Source organism: Epinephelus fuscoguttatus, linkage group LG15 (assembly GCF_011397635.1).
Source record: "Epinephelus fuscoguttatus linkage group LG15, E.fuscoguttatus.final_Chr_v1".
Classification (NCBI taxonomy): Eukaryota; Metazoa; Chordata; class Actinopteri; order Perciformes; family Serranidae; genus Epinephelus; species Epinephelus fuscoguttatus.
The window spans coordinates 38,075,348-38,089,451 of record NC_064766.1 but is presented as its reverse complement, the minus strand read 5'-3'; the positions used below and the strand labels follow the sequence as shown (position 1 = coordinate 38,089,451).

Here is a 14,104-nt window from a genome sequence, read left to right as displayed (position 1 = left end):
ATTCCATACAACATGAAAACAATATGACCCTGTGTAGCAGTTATTGAAATCTGCTGCTGCTAACACACCAGCCTTAATGAACACTGTAGACTCCATGGACAACTTGTTATCAGCACATGGGGAATTCCATGATTGCAAGTCTTAATTATGTGACAGTACATGGGGCGTTTTCTCTGCGGGTCGCCCATGTTTTCCTTGAACACAACAAAAAAAGATCTCATTTACAATCAGACAACAAATAACAAGGATACACTACTGTGCTGATTAACATACTGCGTAAAGTTCATGCACTTGGCCAACTTTCTAAAGGACAGCAGAATCCTTGAAAGCATACAGGACTACTGGTGTTGGAAATGCCTATAGCCATGTAATGCTGGAGCTGAAGGAGAACGGCACTCTGTGGTTCTGTAAAAGTCAACGCTGCTTTTGTCTCTGCAGATGGTTTCTGCTCACCAGAATGGGACGGCATTGTTTGTTGGCCTGAAGGACCCCCAGGAAAACTTGTATCCACCTCCTGTCCAGAGTATATCCATGACTTCAATCATAAAGGTGAGTCTGTCCCTGGATGCAGTCGGCAGCAGAAACCCTGGAGCTCATTTTCAGCTGGTGAAAGAGCACCAGGCCTCCAGTGCTACACATATTCCTTTTGAAACCTCGTGCAATTTCTACAATTATGCAGATCTAATTAAGGAGCAAGCTGAGGATGAGTAATTGACTTGGTTGGAAAACAACTGGCAAAATGTGTAATTAAATGTAGGCTTTTCTGTTTGATGTCCAGGACTAGCATACCGCCGGTGTGACAACAACGGAACGTGGGAGCTGGCCACAGCCAACAAGACATGGGCCAATTATAACGAATGTGCAAAATTCCTCTACCATTACAACCATAGCCATGAAAAGGTGAGATCTGTCTCATTGCCATTTATATGCTCAGTGTCTCAGTTACAATGTCTTCCTCCACAGTAGCCCCATGGATGCACTGAGTAAATTGTCACACTATAGATCGATATTGCGGCCTTTTAACAGCTGTTACACCACTTCACCCTGCAATTACAGTGCCTTTGAAAAGTGTAACTCACTGTCGACATGCCTTCTCAATGATGTACAGTGCAAATTAAATGTAATCATATTTAATGAAATGTCGAGGTGATGACGGAGAGATAATGACAGGATGGTGATGTGGTTGCTTTGTGATAATATGAGGCTGCAATTAGCTAAATGTCTAAATGTATTGACTGAAAGCAGTGTCACATTGTCCCATTAGTCTTAATTGCAAAACTTCCCAGAAAGCATCCAGTTCAGTGAAACGAAAAAGCTCACCAGTCATGACTAAACCTCGTAGGCGCCTTCACAGCAACTACACGGTGATAAAAAGAAATTTAGGCACACGGACTCCATGTACTGGTGTCACGTTGCTTTCCTGGTAACACTTTGAACGAATACTTCACCCCAAAATGACCACAGTGAGTGAAGAATCCAAAAACCGAAAATTCCTGATGAATTTAGTAAAAGAGGGGTCCAAGTTTAACACCAGCAAAACTGTATCAAAACATCTGTCCTATCAACTCTCACACAACTCAAGCAGTATAATCCAAGTCTCATTTATGCACTTATATGCTCAGTACTTCCCACGCATTTTGCTAAAATCTTACTATTTTAAAAACGTAAGCACAAACATTCTCACTCAGGGATCAGTGGAAGGTCTGGGCAAGCATATGCGTATGAACACGGCTCGTGCACTCCATTTAAATCCCAACTCCCAAATCGTTTACTGGCCGGGAAGTGACATGCATGGCTGAGTGACAGCAGTGCTAGCGGCCAATGAAAGAGCTCAGAGGAGGGGTTTTAAAGTTCAAACTCTTGTCTGCGCATGAGACTTTTTTGAGTTTTATTTCAGGAATTTTCTCTGTATTTGGATTCTTTTGTCATTGTGGAGGCATGCACAAAAAAGTTTCTTCACAAATTTAAGGTGACACAGTCAGTATTTATAGGGGTGAAATATTCCTTTAAACAACAAGAAGTAGTGTCTCAGTAGCCATTTGAGGCTACCAATATGTTCAGTTGAGCAGTGCACCTTTAAATATACACATTTTTACAGATTTCTGTTTTATTTTTTTCTTAAATGGATTCAAATTTTGTAAAAGTATTACATTTCCATACACTACATTGCCAAAAGTACAGTGGCACCTGGTTATTACACCTGTATGTGACTGATTCTGAAACCTGGCTGAATGGGAGCAAACCCCTGCTGCCAGTTTTCAAAAAAATGAGCATTACCGTGGTCAGGCACATATGATTAGCAATGAAACCTGGCTCACAGCTGGCAGTCCAACACATCCCAGGTGTCCTCGAGGTGTTTGATAGGGTTGAGGTCAGTGGTCTGTGCAGGCCAATTTAGATCTTTTATATCAAACTCAGACAGCTTTTCTTTTGGACATCGCTTTGACCACATTGTCATACTGAAACAGAATGTGGACACAAACAGGGAAGTGCCCTTTGTTTATTTGTTTCATCACTAGGGCTGTCAAGCGATTAAAAAGATTAATGTAACTGATTACATACTCTGTGATTAAATAATCTAAATAAATGGCTTACATCAGTTTTTGCTGTGAAAGTATTTAAAGAATTTCAAATGAATTTTGGCAGATGTGTCATAGCAAAGCTGCTGGATTCTGGACACAATTGTCCCCCTGTCCTCTAACATTGAAACTGGTTTGCAGTCCATTGCAATCCATTTTGCAAGGGAGTTAGTGAGTCAGTCACATGTAGACTTGCTCAGTTTGAATGCCTGGTCAAGTGTGACTTGAAGAGGCTGGCTGCTAGCGCTAGCATCAGAGGCTGTGCTAGATCGGACTTAAAGGGAAATTTCGGTTTATTTCAACCTGTCTCCTATCGTCCAAAATTTGTTTCAAATGACTAGTGACATAAAAATAATAGTTAGCATGTTAGCCGTTAGCCTAGATACAGCCGGGGCGCATAGTAGCGTCAGACCTGTTAAAACGTAAGTGAACAGGCAACCTTCAAGTGCAAAGTTAGTCCACTAAACAAGCTTTTTTTCCACAAAGACCGCCTCATATCGTTAGGATAAATGTCAGAGAACATATAGAAAACGACATGTAAACGTGTTGTCTTACTTTACCGGTGTGCTGCCATGTTTGTTTACCATTTAGCTCTGCTTTCCAAAGTTTCAGGCACGGTATGAGATAGCTGCTTGTTCTTGTGATATTTCGGCTGCGTTTTGGAAAGCAGAGCAAAATGGTAAACAAAGATGGCAGCACACCGGTAAGGTAAGACAACATGTTTACGTGTCGTTTTCTATATGTTCTCTGACATTTATCCTAACGATATGAGGCGGTCTTTGTGGAAAAAAAGCTTGTTTAGTGGACTAACTTTGTACTTGAAGGTTGCCTGTTCACTTACGTTTTAACAGGTCTGACGCTACTATGCGCCCCGGCTGTATCTAGGCTAACGGCTAACATGCTAACTATTATTTTTATGTCACTAGTCATTTGAAACAAATTTAGGACGATAGGAGACAGGTTGAAATAAACCGAAATTTCCCTTTAAGTCGATCTAGCACAGCCTCTGATGCTAGCGCTAGCAGCCAGCCTCTTCAAGTCACACTTGACCAGGCGTTCAAACTGAGCAAGTCTACATGTGACTGACTCACTAACTCCCTTGCAAAATGGATTGGTGGTACGAAAATTCCTTCCTGCAGAAACTGCAGAGAACAGTGCTCCTATCAACAGTTACATCTGGGTGTTTTTTAAATGTAAATGTTCCATTCATGGGGCTAGGCAGCGTCGTCTCATCTGCCTCCATCATGTGACAAAGCCACTGTGGCCTTCAGTAATGCACTGGGTCAGAGGGCACCTCGCAATGCAGTTAATCAGTGTTAAGTTTTTTTAATGTCCTCCTTCCACTGGAAACAGTCAATGAAATAAAGCTGCATTCTTGAATAGTATGATGCTAGTTTTGTCAAACTACGTTGTTATTTGCTGTTGTTACAATCAAACTAAACAGTTACTCCATGATTACAGGAGCAGAGCTAGGATGGGGATGATTCTTGTTCATGTCTGTCCGATCAGTTGCTTCTTTGTTGTGTATTGTAACATTATGCGATACAATCGTTGTTCATTTCACACAGGCAGAAATTTGCTACACACAACTGCAACATAACTCAGTGAGGGTCACATGACTGTCAGCATAAACCTCTCTCAGGTTTTTACTCGTGACTACCAAGGCTGAAAAACAAAACCAATGTACAAGTGACAAAAACTGCAGTTCACCATATGGCCACTTGAGGCTGACTCCATAAGTGAGTCAGTCCCTAAAGACCTTCATGTTAAAATGCCCAAATGTTTACACCCTCGTGCAACAAAAGCAATTTTGGTCTCTGTAGCTAATTTCTTCATCTATGACAGCTGCACTGGGGCTGAAATTTTAAATAACTCACATGTTTAAAGTCTTGCAAATGTTATTTAAGCTCGAATTTATGCACAATTAAGGGTGTGGCCACTTTGAGTAACAGACCATCATGACATCACCACAGTCCATGAATCAGATCCATGGATGTATAAAGAGAAGTGGATACAGCGTTGGAGATGGGACCCTGTTAAGTCCTTTGAAAGTTGCCAAGTGGTGCATGAAGCCAAAAAAGCTCAGTTTCCACATTATGAAATTACCAGGATCATCTACATCGTGGAGACTTGCGGTGGCGGAACACAGCTGAGTGCAACTTCCTGTTTAGTGCTCTACTAACTGAAATGGACATAAAATGATATAATCGTGCGGCTCTTCTAGATTTTAGAAATGTTAACTGACCAAATGGATAAATCCCTGACAGTGAAACAAGTCTTTTTGCTGGGGTTGTGACGCTAAAAATGTTTTCACTGGTTTACAGATGTCTCATTCACATTGTAAGACTATGGGAAAAAGCCTTTTTGGGCCCAATGGCCTCACGTGATGGATCTGGATGGTGTACTTCCACTTCTGGCCACTATGTAAAATTGGCTTTAAAGCCCTGGTTGGTTTGGTTAGATCCAGCCTTTGCTCCTCCACAGCTCTACCTATTAGTCCAAAATTGTCCATTTCTGGCTCCAAAAAATCCAAGATGGCAGCAGCCAACCTCGAAGCTTTAAAACAAGAGTCGACGATGGGTGACGTCATCGTGGCTATGTGCATTATTTTTGTGCAGTCTATGCTCTTGACACTCATCACAACATTACAGATTTTATATCTCTAACTTAAACATAACTACTGTTGATTCATTCAGTCACCGCTTATCCTGTTAGGGATCGCGGGGGCATCACTGTGCCGTCATTTATTTATATATTTTTTTAATCATCAACCACACATTTGCAATATAGTACCACCTAAACATTTTAATGAACCTTTACCATCTGTAGCATAAACTCTGAGCGTAATCAGTGTGTGAGAGTCTGACCTGGGACCATAAATGCCATATGCACTGACATCACCATCACACCAAAGCTCATGTTGAGAAAACTGTTTTGTAAACCGAGCACAGCAACCTTTTACTACCGTCATCCCCATGTGACTGACAAAGGTAGATGTGACACTGACTCGCAGTTGCTCCTGCTGTTTTTCTCTCTATCACTGCGTGAGGGTTGGATGTCAGAACATAACGCTGGCAGTGATTAGGACCACTGGGTATTGTAAGAGGAGTGGAAAACAGCTACAACATGGCTGTAAATGGAAAAATAGCACTTTCTCAGCTATTATTGTGTGTATATGGAAGTGGAGTTTTTCTTGTATAAGTAAAATTATATTGTGCGCGGTAATTATGCTGACGTGGCTTTTTAAAGGATTTTTATACATATATATATATATATTTTTTTTTAAATTATGGTCTGGAAGCATTTTAATAATCTCACATATAAAACATTCTATAGCCTTTAAATGAATGAGGTGGTGTGGTTACAAAAGGTTTTGCACTGTGCCAATAGGGGACATAGAGAAACAGAGAAATCAGTCACTCTTTAATAAAAACGTTGATTTGATTTTTACTTATTTTTGCCGTGAAACATTACAAGCTTCAGCCATCCCACATACATTTTCCTCTCCCCTGCTTGAAAGTGGTGGAGAGGATGTGGGCATAACCTCATCATGGCGCCCCTCAGTTTCTTTCTGACTTCAGATGTTTATGTTGATGGGCTCCCGAGGGAGCGGTTGCAGCAGTTAATGACAAATACATATGCACGAATGAAAGCCCCACACAGCACAACTGCCATACCGCAGACCACCACCACAACTTAGACACCCGTTTTTTTGGCACGGGATCCTGATGCTAAATGATAACAGCAGTGGAGGATCTGGTTACATCACACGGGACTCTTGGCCCCCTCAGCATGTTGACGCACAGAAGGTCTGGTTAGTGGCTCTCCTTACAGTGTCCTCTGGCTGCCAGCTCACTGCTGGAGGATCAAACTGCCCCACCCAGCCTTTCTCAGCTCCGCCACCCATGTCAAATGCTGTTTCCATCAGTAACTTCTGGGTGCTTGAGACATTTCTGTCACCAGATGGCAATGCATTTTTAGACACACGACGGTTTAGACATTTCAAGTTAAGTTTTTTAGGAGGAAAATGCCAAAATAGTGTAAATGTTGTGCTTTATGTAATAAAATCACTTGCCCTTAATTAATGTGGTCACTTAAATTGAAACTTGCTGTGCTGTTACTAAGCACTAAGAACAAACCTGAAGCTATAGTGTGTTAAACAAAGTCTTGTAACATGTAAACCAATGTTTCTAGTTTCAGAAATCATGTGAATTACTAATACCCTGTATCCACCAAAGTTGGTGCATATATGCAGGTTTTTTAAACACAGGAAAACCTGGGAAAGTAGACTAAAGACATAGGTGTAGATTTCACGGGGGATGCAAAGGTCACATCCCCCTTAATAAGTAGAATATTAGCATTTTTCCTTCACGATAAAAACAAGAAAGCTGCAGAGACTTTTGTTCATACTGTCACAAACTAGCTCAAAAGTATGTGTCAAAGAGTGAGACCACAGTCTGTAACTGATGCACATGTTTTGATTAAGTAAATTAAGTAAATAATACAATAGGATGTGTCAGTCAGCAGGTCAGTATGAATGCAATAGGATGCGTGAGTGAGTAGTAAGAAGTGTGTGTGTGAACAAATGTGTAGATCAGTCAGCATCCTGGGGAAGAGGGCAAAAGATCTTGCAGGTCTGATTTGTAACACCTGAGTCCAGCCTGCTCAGGTGTGCTGCATCACTGATGAGCTCTCATCTCACCCCATTTATATCCTGCACAAAGGGAAAACACAGGCAGCAAGAAAGGGCATGGCAAAGGATCCCCAAAACCCCCTGTTTTATATGTGTGGATGAGTATTCCTTTCTCTTTTATTCCTGATATGTCACGTTCAGCATCACAGATGTGCCAAAAAACAGGGTTAGTAAACAGCAGGAAGCAGCATGGAGGCCAGTGGAAATGTTAAGGTGGTTACTTCTGTTTTATATCTGTAACTTATTCAGTCTTCTTTTCAAACTCGGTCCCGACTAATTTGGAACAATGTTTAAGTGCCGCTTGGACGGAGAGGGATGGAATATGTGGCTGTTGAGAGAAGTTTTGGCCAAAGGGCTTTCTGCCAGAAAGGCAATTCTCGGTTAAGGTTTGGGAAAAAATTGTGGTTTGGGTTAGAGGACTGCTTTCGGATTGGGATCTCGCAGGACTCTACAAAAATCTTGAATGGGCGATTTTATCTTTGCTGCGGGTGGAAGCGGTTAGTCAATAAACAGACATGATTACCACAGATTAAGAAGCAGGAAGGATGGAGATGTCAACAATTGAAGTGGAAAAGAAGACAAAGGTAGGACGTTACAATACAAAAGAAAAGCAAGGCAAGTCGGACATTTGGAGGAATTTTTCAGGACAACCCGGTCTCACTCTGAAGTCGTCGAAATCCGGTGCTCGGTCAGTGACTTCTGGCGTCACACACGTCAGTAAAAGCCATCCTAGTGGGACAACAATGAAAGTTAAGGTGGCAGAAGTCTGACTCTGGCAGGTGGGAGGGGTGGAGGATGGGTCCAACAATCACTGTCTTTCATTTAGAAGGCTGCTGTTCACTTCCTGAAAGATTGTAAAGCCAACCCTGTTCTTTTTCTCCTAAACCTAACCAGTTGCTTTTGTTGCCTTTAGAACCCAACCACGGGCAAGAGTCGCGGTGTTGTACCGACCTAGTGCATTTATTTTGAAAGAGACTATGTAAACGTTAATTTCCTGTGAAAATGGGATTGTACTCTGAAAACAGACAATGACATCAACAACCAGCACACCCAGGGTACCTTGCACGTCGTATCTCGATGTGGATCATCCATGACCTAATTTTGATATGTGATGAGGTCGGAGTGAGAACGTGTTGCTCAGGAATATTACAGATAATAACGATAACACCAAATCCCAGAGGTGCCTGGGAGAACAAGAGCTGTAATTATAAATGCAATTACGAACTGGAGTGCAGCTCTAGGTTGTCCTGTCTTTAATACCACAGTAAAATAACATGTTTTCCCTGTGGGACAGGAGAAGATTCAATCTATTAATTACCAATATGTTGTACAGGCATGTACGGTCAGAATATTTGCAGGTGCAGGCAGTTGCCGACGGAGGCATTGTCATCATATTGCACCGAAAAAGGGGCAAAAATTGGTATGTTCATCCATGTGTCATAATTCAGTCCCTGCTGAAAAGTTCCTGCATCTACTGCAGATTCATGTGTCCTGCTAATTGTAACCTTTCCCACGCAAGACAAAATCCAGATGTCAGTGGGGTTTTTTGTCCAGTGGGGAAGGGGCTTAAAGTTGGAAAAAAGCCAGGTGGTAGACATGTAATTTTCTGAGTATTTTTTGATGATGTACACTAGCTGAATGCTGACATGTAATTGGGGCACCTGAGGCCTCCTGGACCACATCTATCACGATCATACAAATATAGGTTATTATGTGTTTTTCCACTGTTTTGTGCTTTCCTATCAAAGTATTTGCCATGTCTTAACATAAATATGGGAACCTTTAACCTGTACCTATATTATAATAAATCACAGGTATTTGTTATGTATTTGTATTTAAATACAAACATGGGAAACAAGCTATTTTTATCTATTTATTTCATGCAGAGTTTTGTAGTCAGCACTTCCTGTAGTCCACCTGTCCTGCTTTCTGATGCTATTGTTGTGACAATTTATTGTTTCTCGAGGCCAGGTTATTTTTTTTGAATACTTCTTGAGTCTTTGAACAGAAAATCCTGCACACTGCTCTTGCTCAGCTTACAAGTTAATAGTAACACTAAGGTTTCAGTCCTCCTGGACCCTTGTCAAGAGTGTTCAACACCATTATCTTACTATATAATGACAAAAACTCTGTCTGTGGATGTGTGTGTCTGTTCCATGTTTTTCTCCTCACTGACTTGGTCAATCCATGTGAAATTTGGCACAGTGGTAGAGGGTCATGGGAGGATGCCAATGAAGCAATATTACATCAATTGGCCAAAGGGGGGCGCTATAGCAACCCATTGAAATGTCAAACTTTGAATGGGCATATCTCATGCCCCGTATGTCGTAGAGACATGAAACTTTGCACGGAGATGCCTCTCCTCATGAGGAACACATTTGCCTCAAGAACCCATAACTTCCGCTTATATAGATTTTCCACCATTTTGAATTTTTTGAAAAACACTTCAAATGGATCTCTTCCTAGGAAGTTTGAGCCATCTGCATGAAACTGGGTGAACATAATCTAGGGACCAATATCTAAAGTTCCCTCTTGGCAAAAGTTGGAAAACTTCCTAAAACTGAGCTTCTATAAGGCAATGAATATTGCGGAGGGCGTGGCTCATCACATAAAGGTGTAGAACATCTCAAGGGTTTCACCCATCACCACGCAACTTTGTAGGCATATGACCACACATAATCTGAGGGGACCCCTCCATTATTGAGCCCATCAAACAAAATGGGGGCGCTAGAGAGCTCATTTCTTATCTAGGCCTAACCGCCATATGGATTTTTACTAAACTTGGTAGATATGTAGAACAGGACGCCTCAAGGTGACTGGAGAAATTTAACTCTAATTGGCAACTGGGTGGCGCTATAACAACAGAAAAATGCTTAAAATGGCTGTGAGGAAATCAATCAGCTGTGGGTGTGTTTCTCAATAACTGACAACAGTCTGTGCACCATATGTCTCATATCCCACAAGTGATAGAACAAGGGAACAAGAAAAACATAGGAGAAAACTCAAGCAGTGTGCAGGTTTTCTGTTCAAAGACTCAAATGATATTTTTCAAAGCACCTGCATCTGAGACAGCGGGATGTGTGGATACCTTCCTTCAAACTAAGTGAATCATTTTTCTGTTGTGGTGGCAAAAAAAAAGAAGACAAATACAGTTTCTCTCACACAAAAATGCAATAATTCACCTAACGTGCTTTACATCTAGCACTACCATAAAGGGAGGATATGCTATAGTCCTCTCTGTCTTTGTCTTATTATGCATTTTTTTCTGCCCTGCTGACATTTTGACAAATTCCCCTCTGTCCACAGGACGTCTTTCACCGTCTGTATCTCATCTACACAGTCGGGTACTCCATCTCTCTGGGATCACTCATGGTGGCTGTCGTCATCTTGGGATATTTCCGGTGAGTTAGTGCTGTCACTAGAAATTTCCAATCGATCCTTTTAACCACAGACGTTCCCAAGAGATGGATTTAGACACAGGGTGGGAAATTAAACATAAAGCAACTGCAGCAGGGATCAGAATGGAGAACAAAGGTTTACTGGCATGACGGCACATTAAAACCCTGTTTCCTACCACGTTATCAGTCGCAAACACACAGTGAAGCAGAAAGCATTAAATTTCATGATGGCTTAATGGCTTTATGATGGAATCATGCAGGTCACTGTAGCTGTATAAGCATGCAAGGCTGTATATTTAATGTCACGATAACAACATGAAGCATGCAAACTGAATCAAACATTACCTTTGAGCAGCTTATGTTGCATCCACCTTTGAGGAGGAGTCTGTCTCCAGGCTCCAGTGTATGACATTTAAGGTATTTGTTAATTTCATGCTGATTTCAGGTTTTGATGGCAAGCAATCATAGCTTGGATACTGATTTTGTTATTGTACCAAGCGTTCAAAGATTATAGTTCTTTTTTCTTTACCTTTTTCCCAGTGGATTGTATAAAGAAGACAAAAGAAGTTCTTAAAAGATGAGCAGAACTGAGAGTAAAATATTCAGTTATTGCGTTTGCGCAGCTTTGCTTCTCTTATACTGCAGGAATCAAAGAGATAAAAGGATTCATCACAGATGCTTCACACATATGAGCCTTATCTGACCTCTGCCTCTGTGGTAACAGCACTTCACTGAAGAAGAACCCTTAAACAAGTTTGAATTCATTTTTTGTGCAGCAACACAGCATTTTTTAATGGCTGATTAATGCAGGGCACATTTGTCATTATTTGCTTATTTTGTTGAGCATGGGGAGTATCAGGAATCGATGTGAAGGAGCTGTTTACCAATGTTCCCACCAGCGTGTCTTACCATACAGGCAGGCAGTCAGACGGCTTTAGGAACACTCCCAACTGGCACCAGGAAATCTATGGGCCAAATGAGTTTAATAAGTTATCCCAGGGGCCCATCTGACATTCTGGCTCTGTGCTCCGGAGCACTCCAGCCATGCCTCCCCTTCAACATGTCAGCTTTTAGACAGGAGAGCTCGTAAATGTTTTCCAGGGAGAGAAAAGGGATATTTCACATTAGCAGTTGTACTGAGGATTTTTCACCAGGGAAATGTACCATAGATTAGTTTTTGCCTTAAATCAATAGTTCTCTAACGGTACAGTAGCTTGTCAAATATTTAGCTCATTAATGAGGCTTCAGAAGGAAAATGTCAGTAATGCATAGTGGGATAATGTCAGTACTTGTTTATTTTCTTAAGACATTAGAATATTCTAGCACAAGTTGGCTTTTGCACTTTATTAAACCACTAATAAATATTCAGTTTAATTGTCACTGACTGTTATTATTTGATTTTGTAAAGACGTAACCTTTATAGCTATCAATCCAGCAGCCTGATCGCAGCACTGGAGCATCACCTCACTCCACAGTGAATGCTCAGACAGGATGTTTTGGAAGGACTTTTGACAGATACGCTCGTGCTTGTCTGGGTGGAAAGTGGCATGCTTTTTCTCGACACATGCTTGCAATTTTGTTTTTACAGCTCACTTTGAGCCGAGCAATTCAATATTTGTGCGTTTCAAGCCCCTAAATCTCAAGAATGTGTTATAGTCAGCGTGGAATTCAGCTGGCTCTAATTAGGATGAGTATTGTTCGTGTGTGTGCGCGTGTGTGAGAAAATACGTACACACACTTACATGAAGGTGTGCCAGCCCACACGTATACACACACAAACACACACAGTGATATTTTCAACAGATCTATCCTTTGACCTTGCTGCTCTTGTTTGTTTTCTCCCCAGACGATTGCACTGCACCAGGAACTACATCCACATGCACCTATTTGTGTCCTACATGCTAAGAGCTATCAGTATTTTTGTGAAAGATGTTGTGCTCTACTCTGGATCGGCCTTAGAGAACATGGAAAGAGTCACAGTGGAAGACCTCAAGTCCATCACTGAGGCTCCGCCAGCCAACAAAACACAGTTCGTAAGTACACCAACACAGCACACTGTGTCCTTGAAGAAATACACAGAGAAGGAAAAGCACTCAGTGAACTTTTTCTTAAAGAGGAGTTTTCAATTTATTCGCAATGTAGCAGGGTTTTTATGTCACATACAGTATTTATGGGATGATTATGGTACACAGTATAATTTGCAGTTTAGCCAATGAAGGATTTTCTGTTTTTTCCAAGCAAAGTCGTAACAGGAGTCATCCTCGTTTGATTGCATTACAAGCACAGATAATTTGACTTGCAGTGTAGATGGGCGTTAAACGCTTTGCTTCCTAAGAGGAAGTGGTATTTTGCAAAGTCTCACCTGCTTTTCCAGTGGTGGAGCAAATAAACTGCACTGTTTGTCACCATGCCAAGCTTTTACTAGGCCAGTACTTGGCTTTCCCTTTCAGAGTCGAGTTTAAAAAATGGGTAAGGACTGGGTACTTTTCATGCATGCTTTAATATGCAAACAAACAATCTGCGCAATATATTTAGTGAACACATATCCGGTGACTCCAAATTGAGTTGTGGCCTGGATTAAAACTGCGTCATTAAAGAATTATGGAAATAACAGTCAGGACTTCTTGGGTTTTATTGTGCCCAAAATCAGAACTGAACTGGGGTAAAAGAAAAAAAAAAGCTCTTAGGTTCTCTGCATGTACTGCATGGAACAATCTACAAATTAATCCTAAACTTCCAGACATGGTGACCCTGAATGAGTTTAAAACTATAGTGGAATCTACTGAGTCCAGGCTGTCTGTGTGCAAATGTCTCAACTGATCATTTTCACGTTGTAAAATCAATGTGCTTTTATGTTAATTTTATGTTAATGGTTGAAACTCAGTGTTGCTGCTATTCTTGGCCAGGTCTCCCTTGTAAAAGAGATCTTTGATCTCAGTGGGACAAACCTGGTTAATAAAGGCTAAATAAAGGGAAAAAAAAGACCAGTGCTTTAATGAAAATGCAAATTAGCCCCTTTTCAACACGCTTCATTTTAAAACTGCTCTGGATATATGAGAATAAGAATGTAAATTTTCTGTTAATCTAGATTAAAATTACCATATTAAACCCACTTATTTCACAGATTTTAATGTAGATAGGTTTTCATCATATACCTTTTATGGTCACATTTTATTTAATTTGCTGACATTAATTGCATATTCATCATCATTTGATCAACCTGTCTGATATATCTGGGTTTATTTCAGCAGCTCCACAGCGCAGGGTTTGAGAAAGCTTAAATAGTCAACTGAACCCATTAAGAAGAGCAATGTATTCAGACAGAGTTTTTGTGAATTTGATAATATGATTGCAGCCACAGCGATCGGTCGCATTTTAGCGATATTGAAGCATTTTTCTGTTGTTATAGCGCCACCCAGTTGCCAATTAGAGTT

The 14,104-nt window shown here is 41.0% G+C and overlaps 1 protein-coding gene across 1 annotated transcript in view; it reads left to right on the top strand.

Moving 5' to 3' along the window:
* The window catches only part of pth1r (parathyroid hormone 1 receptor), a 75,214-nt gene that overhangs the window by 44,241 nt on the left and 16,869 nt on the right, over positions 1-14,104 (top strand). Inside the window, exons 3-6 of the mRNA XM_049597633.1 lie at positions 439-549; positions 779-900; positions 10,579-10,673; positions 12,517-12,703. Coding sequence (XP_049453590.1) covers positions 439-549; positions 779-900; positions 10,579-10,673; positions 12,517-12,703 — 515 coding nt within the window. The remainder of the gene's footprint in view (positions 1-438; positions 550-778; positions 901-10,578; positions 10,674-12,516; positions 12,704-14,104) is intronic.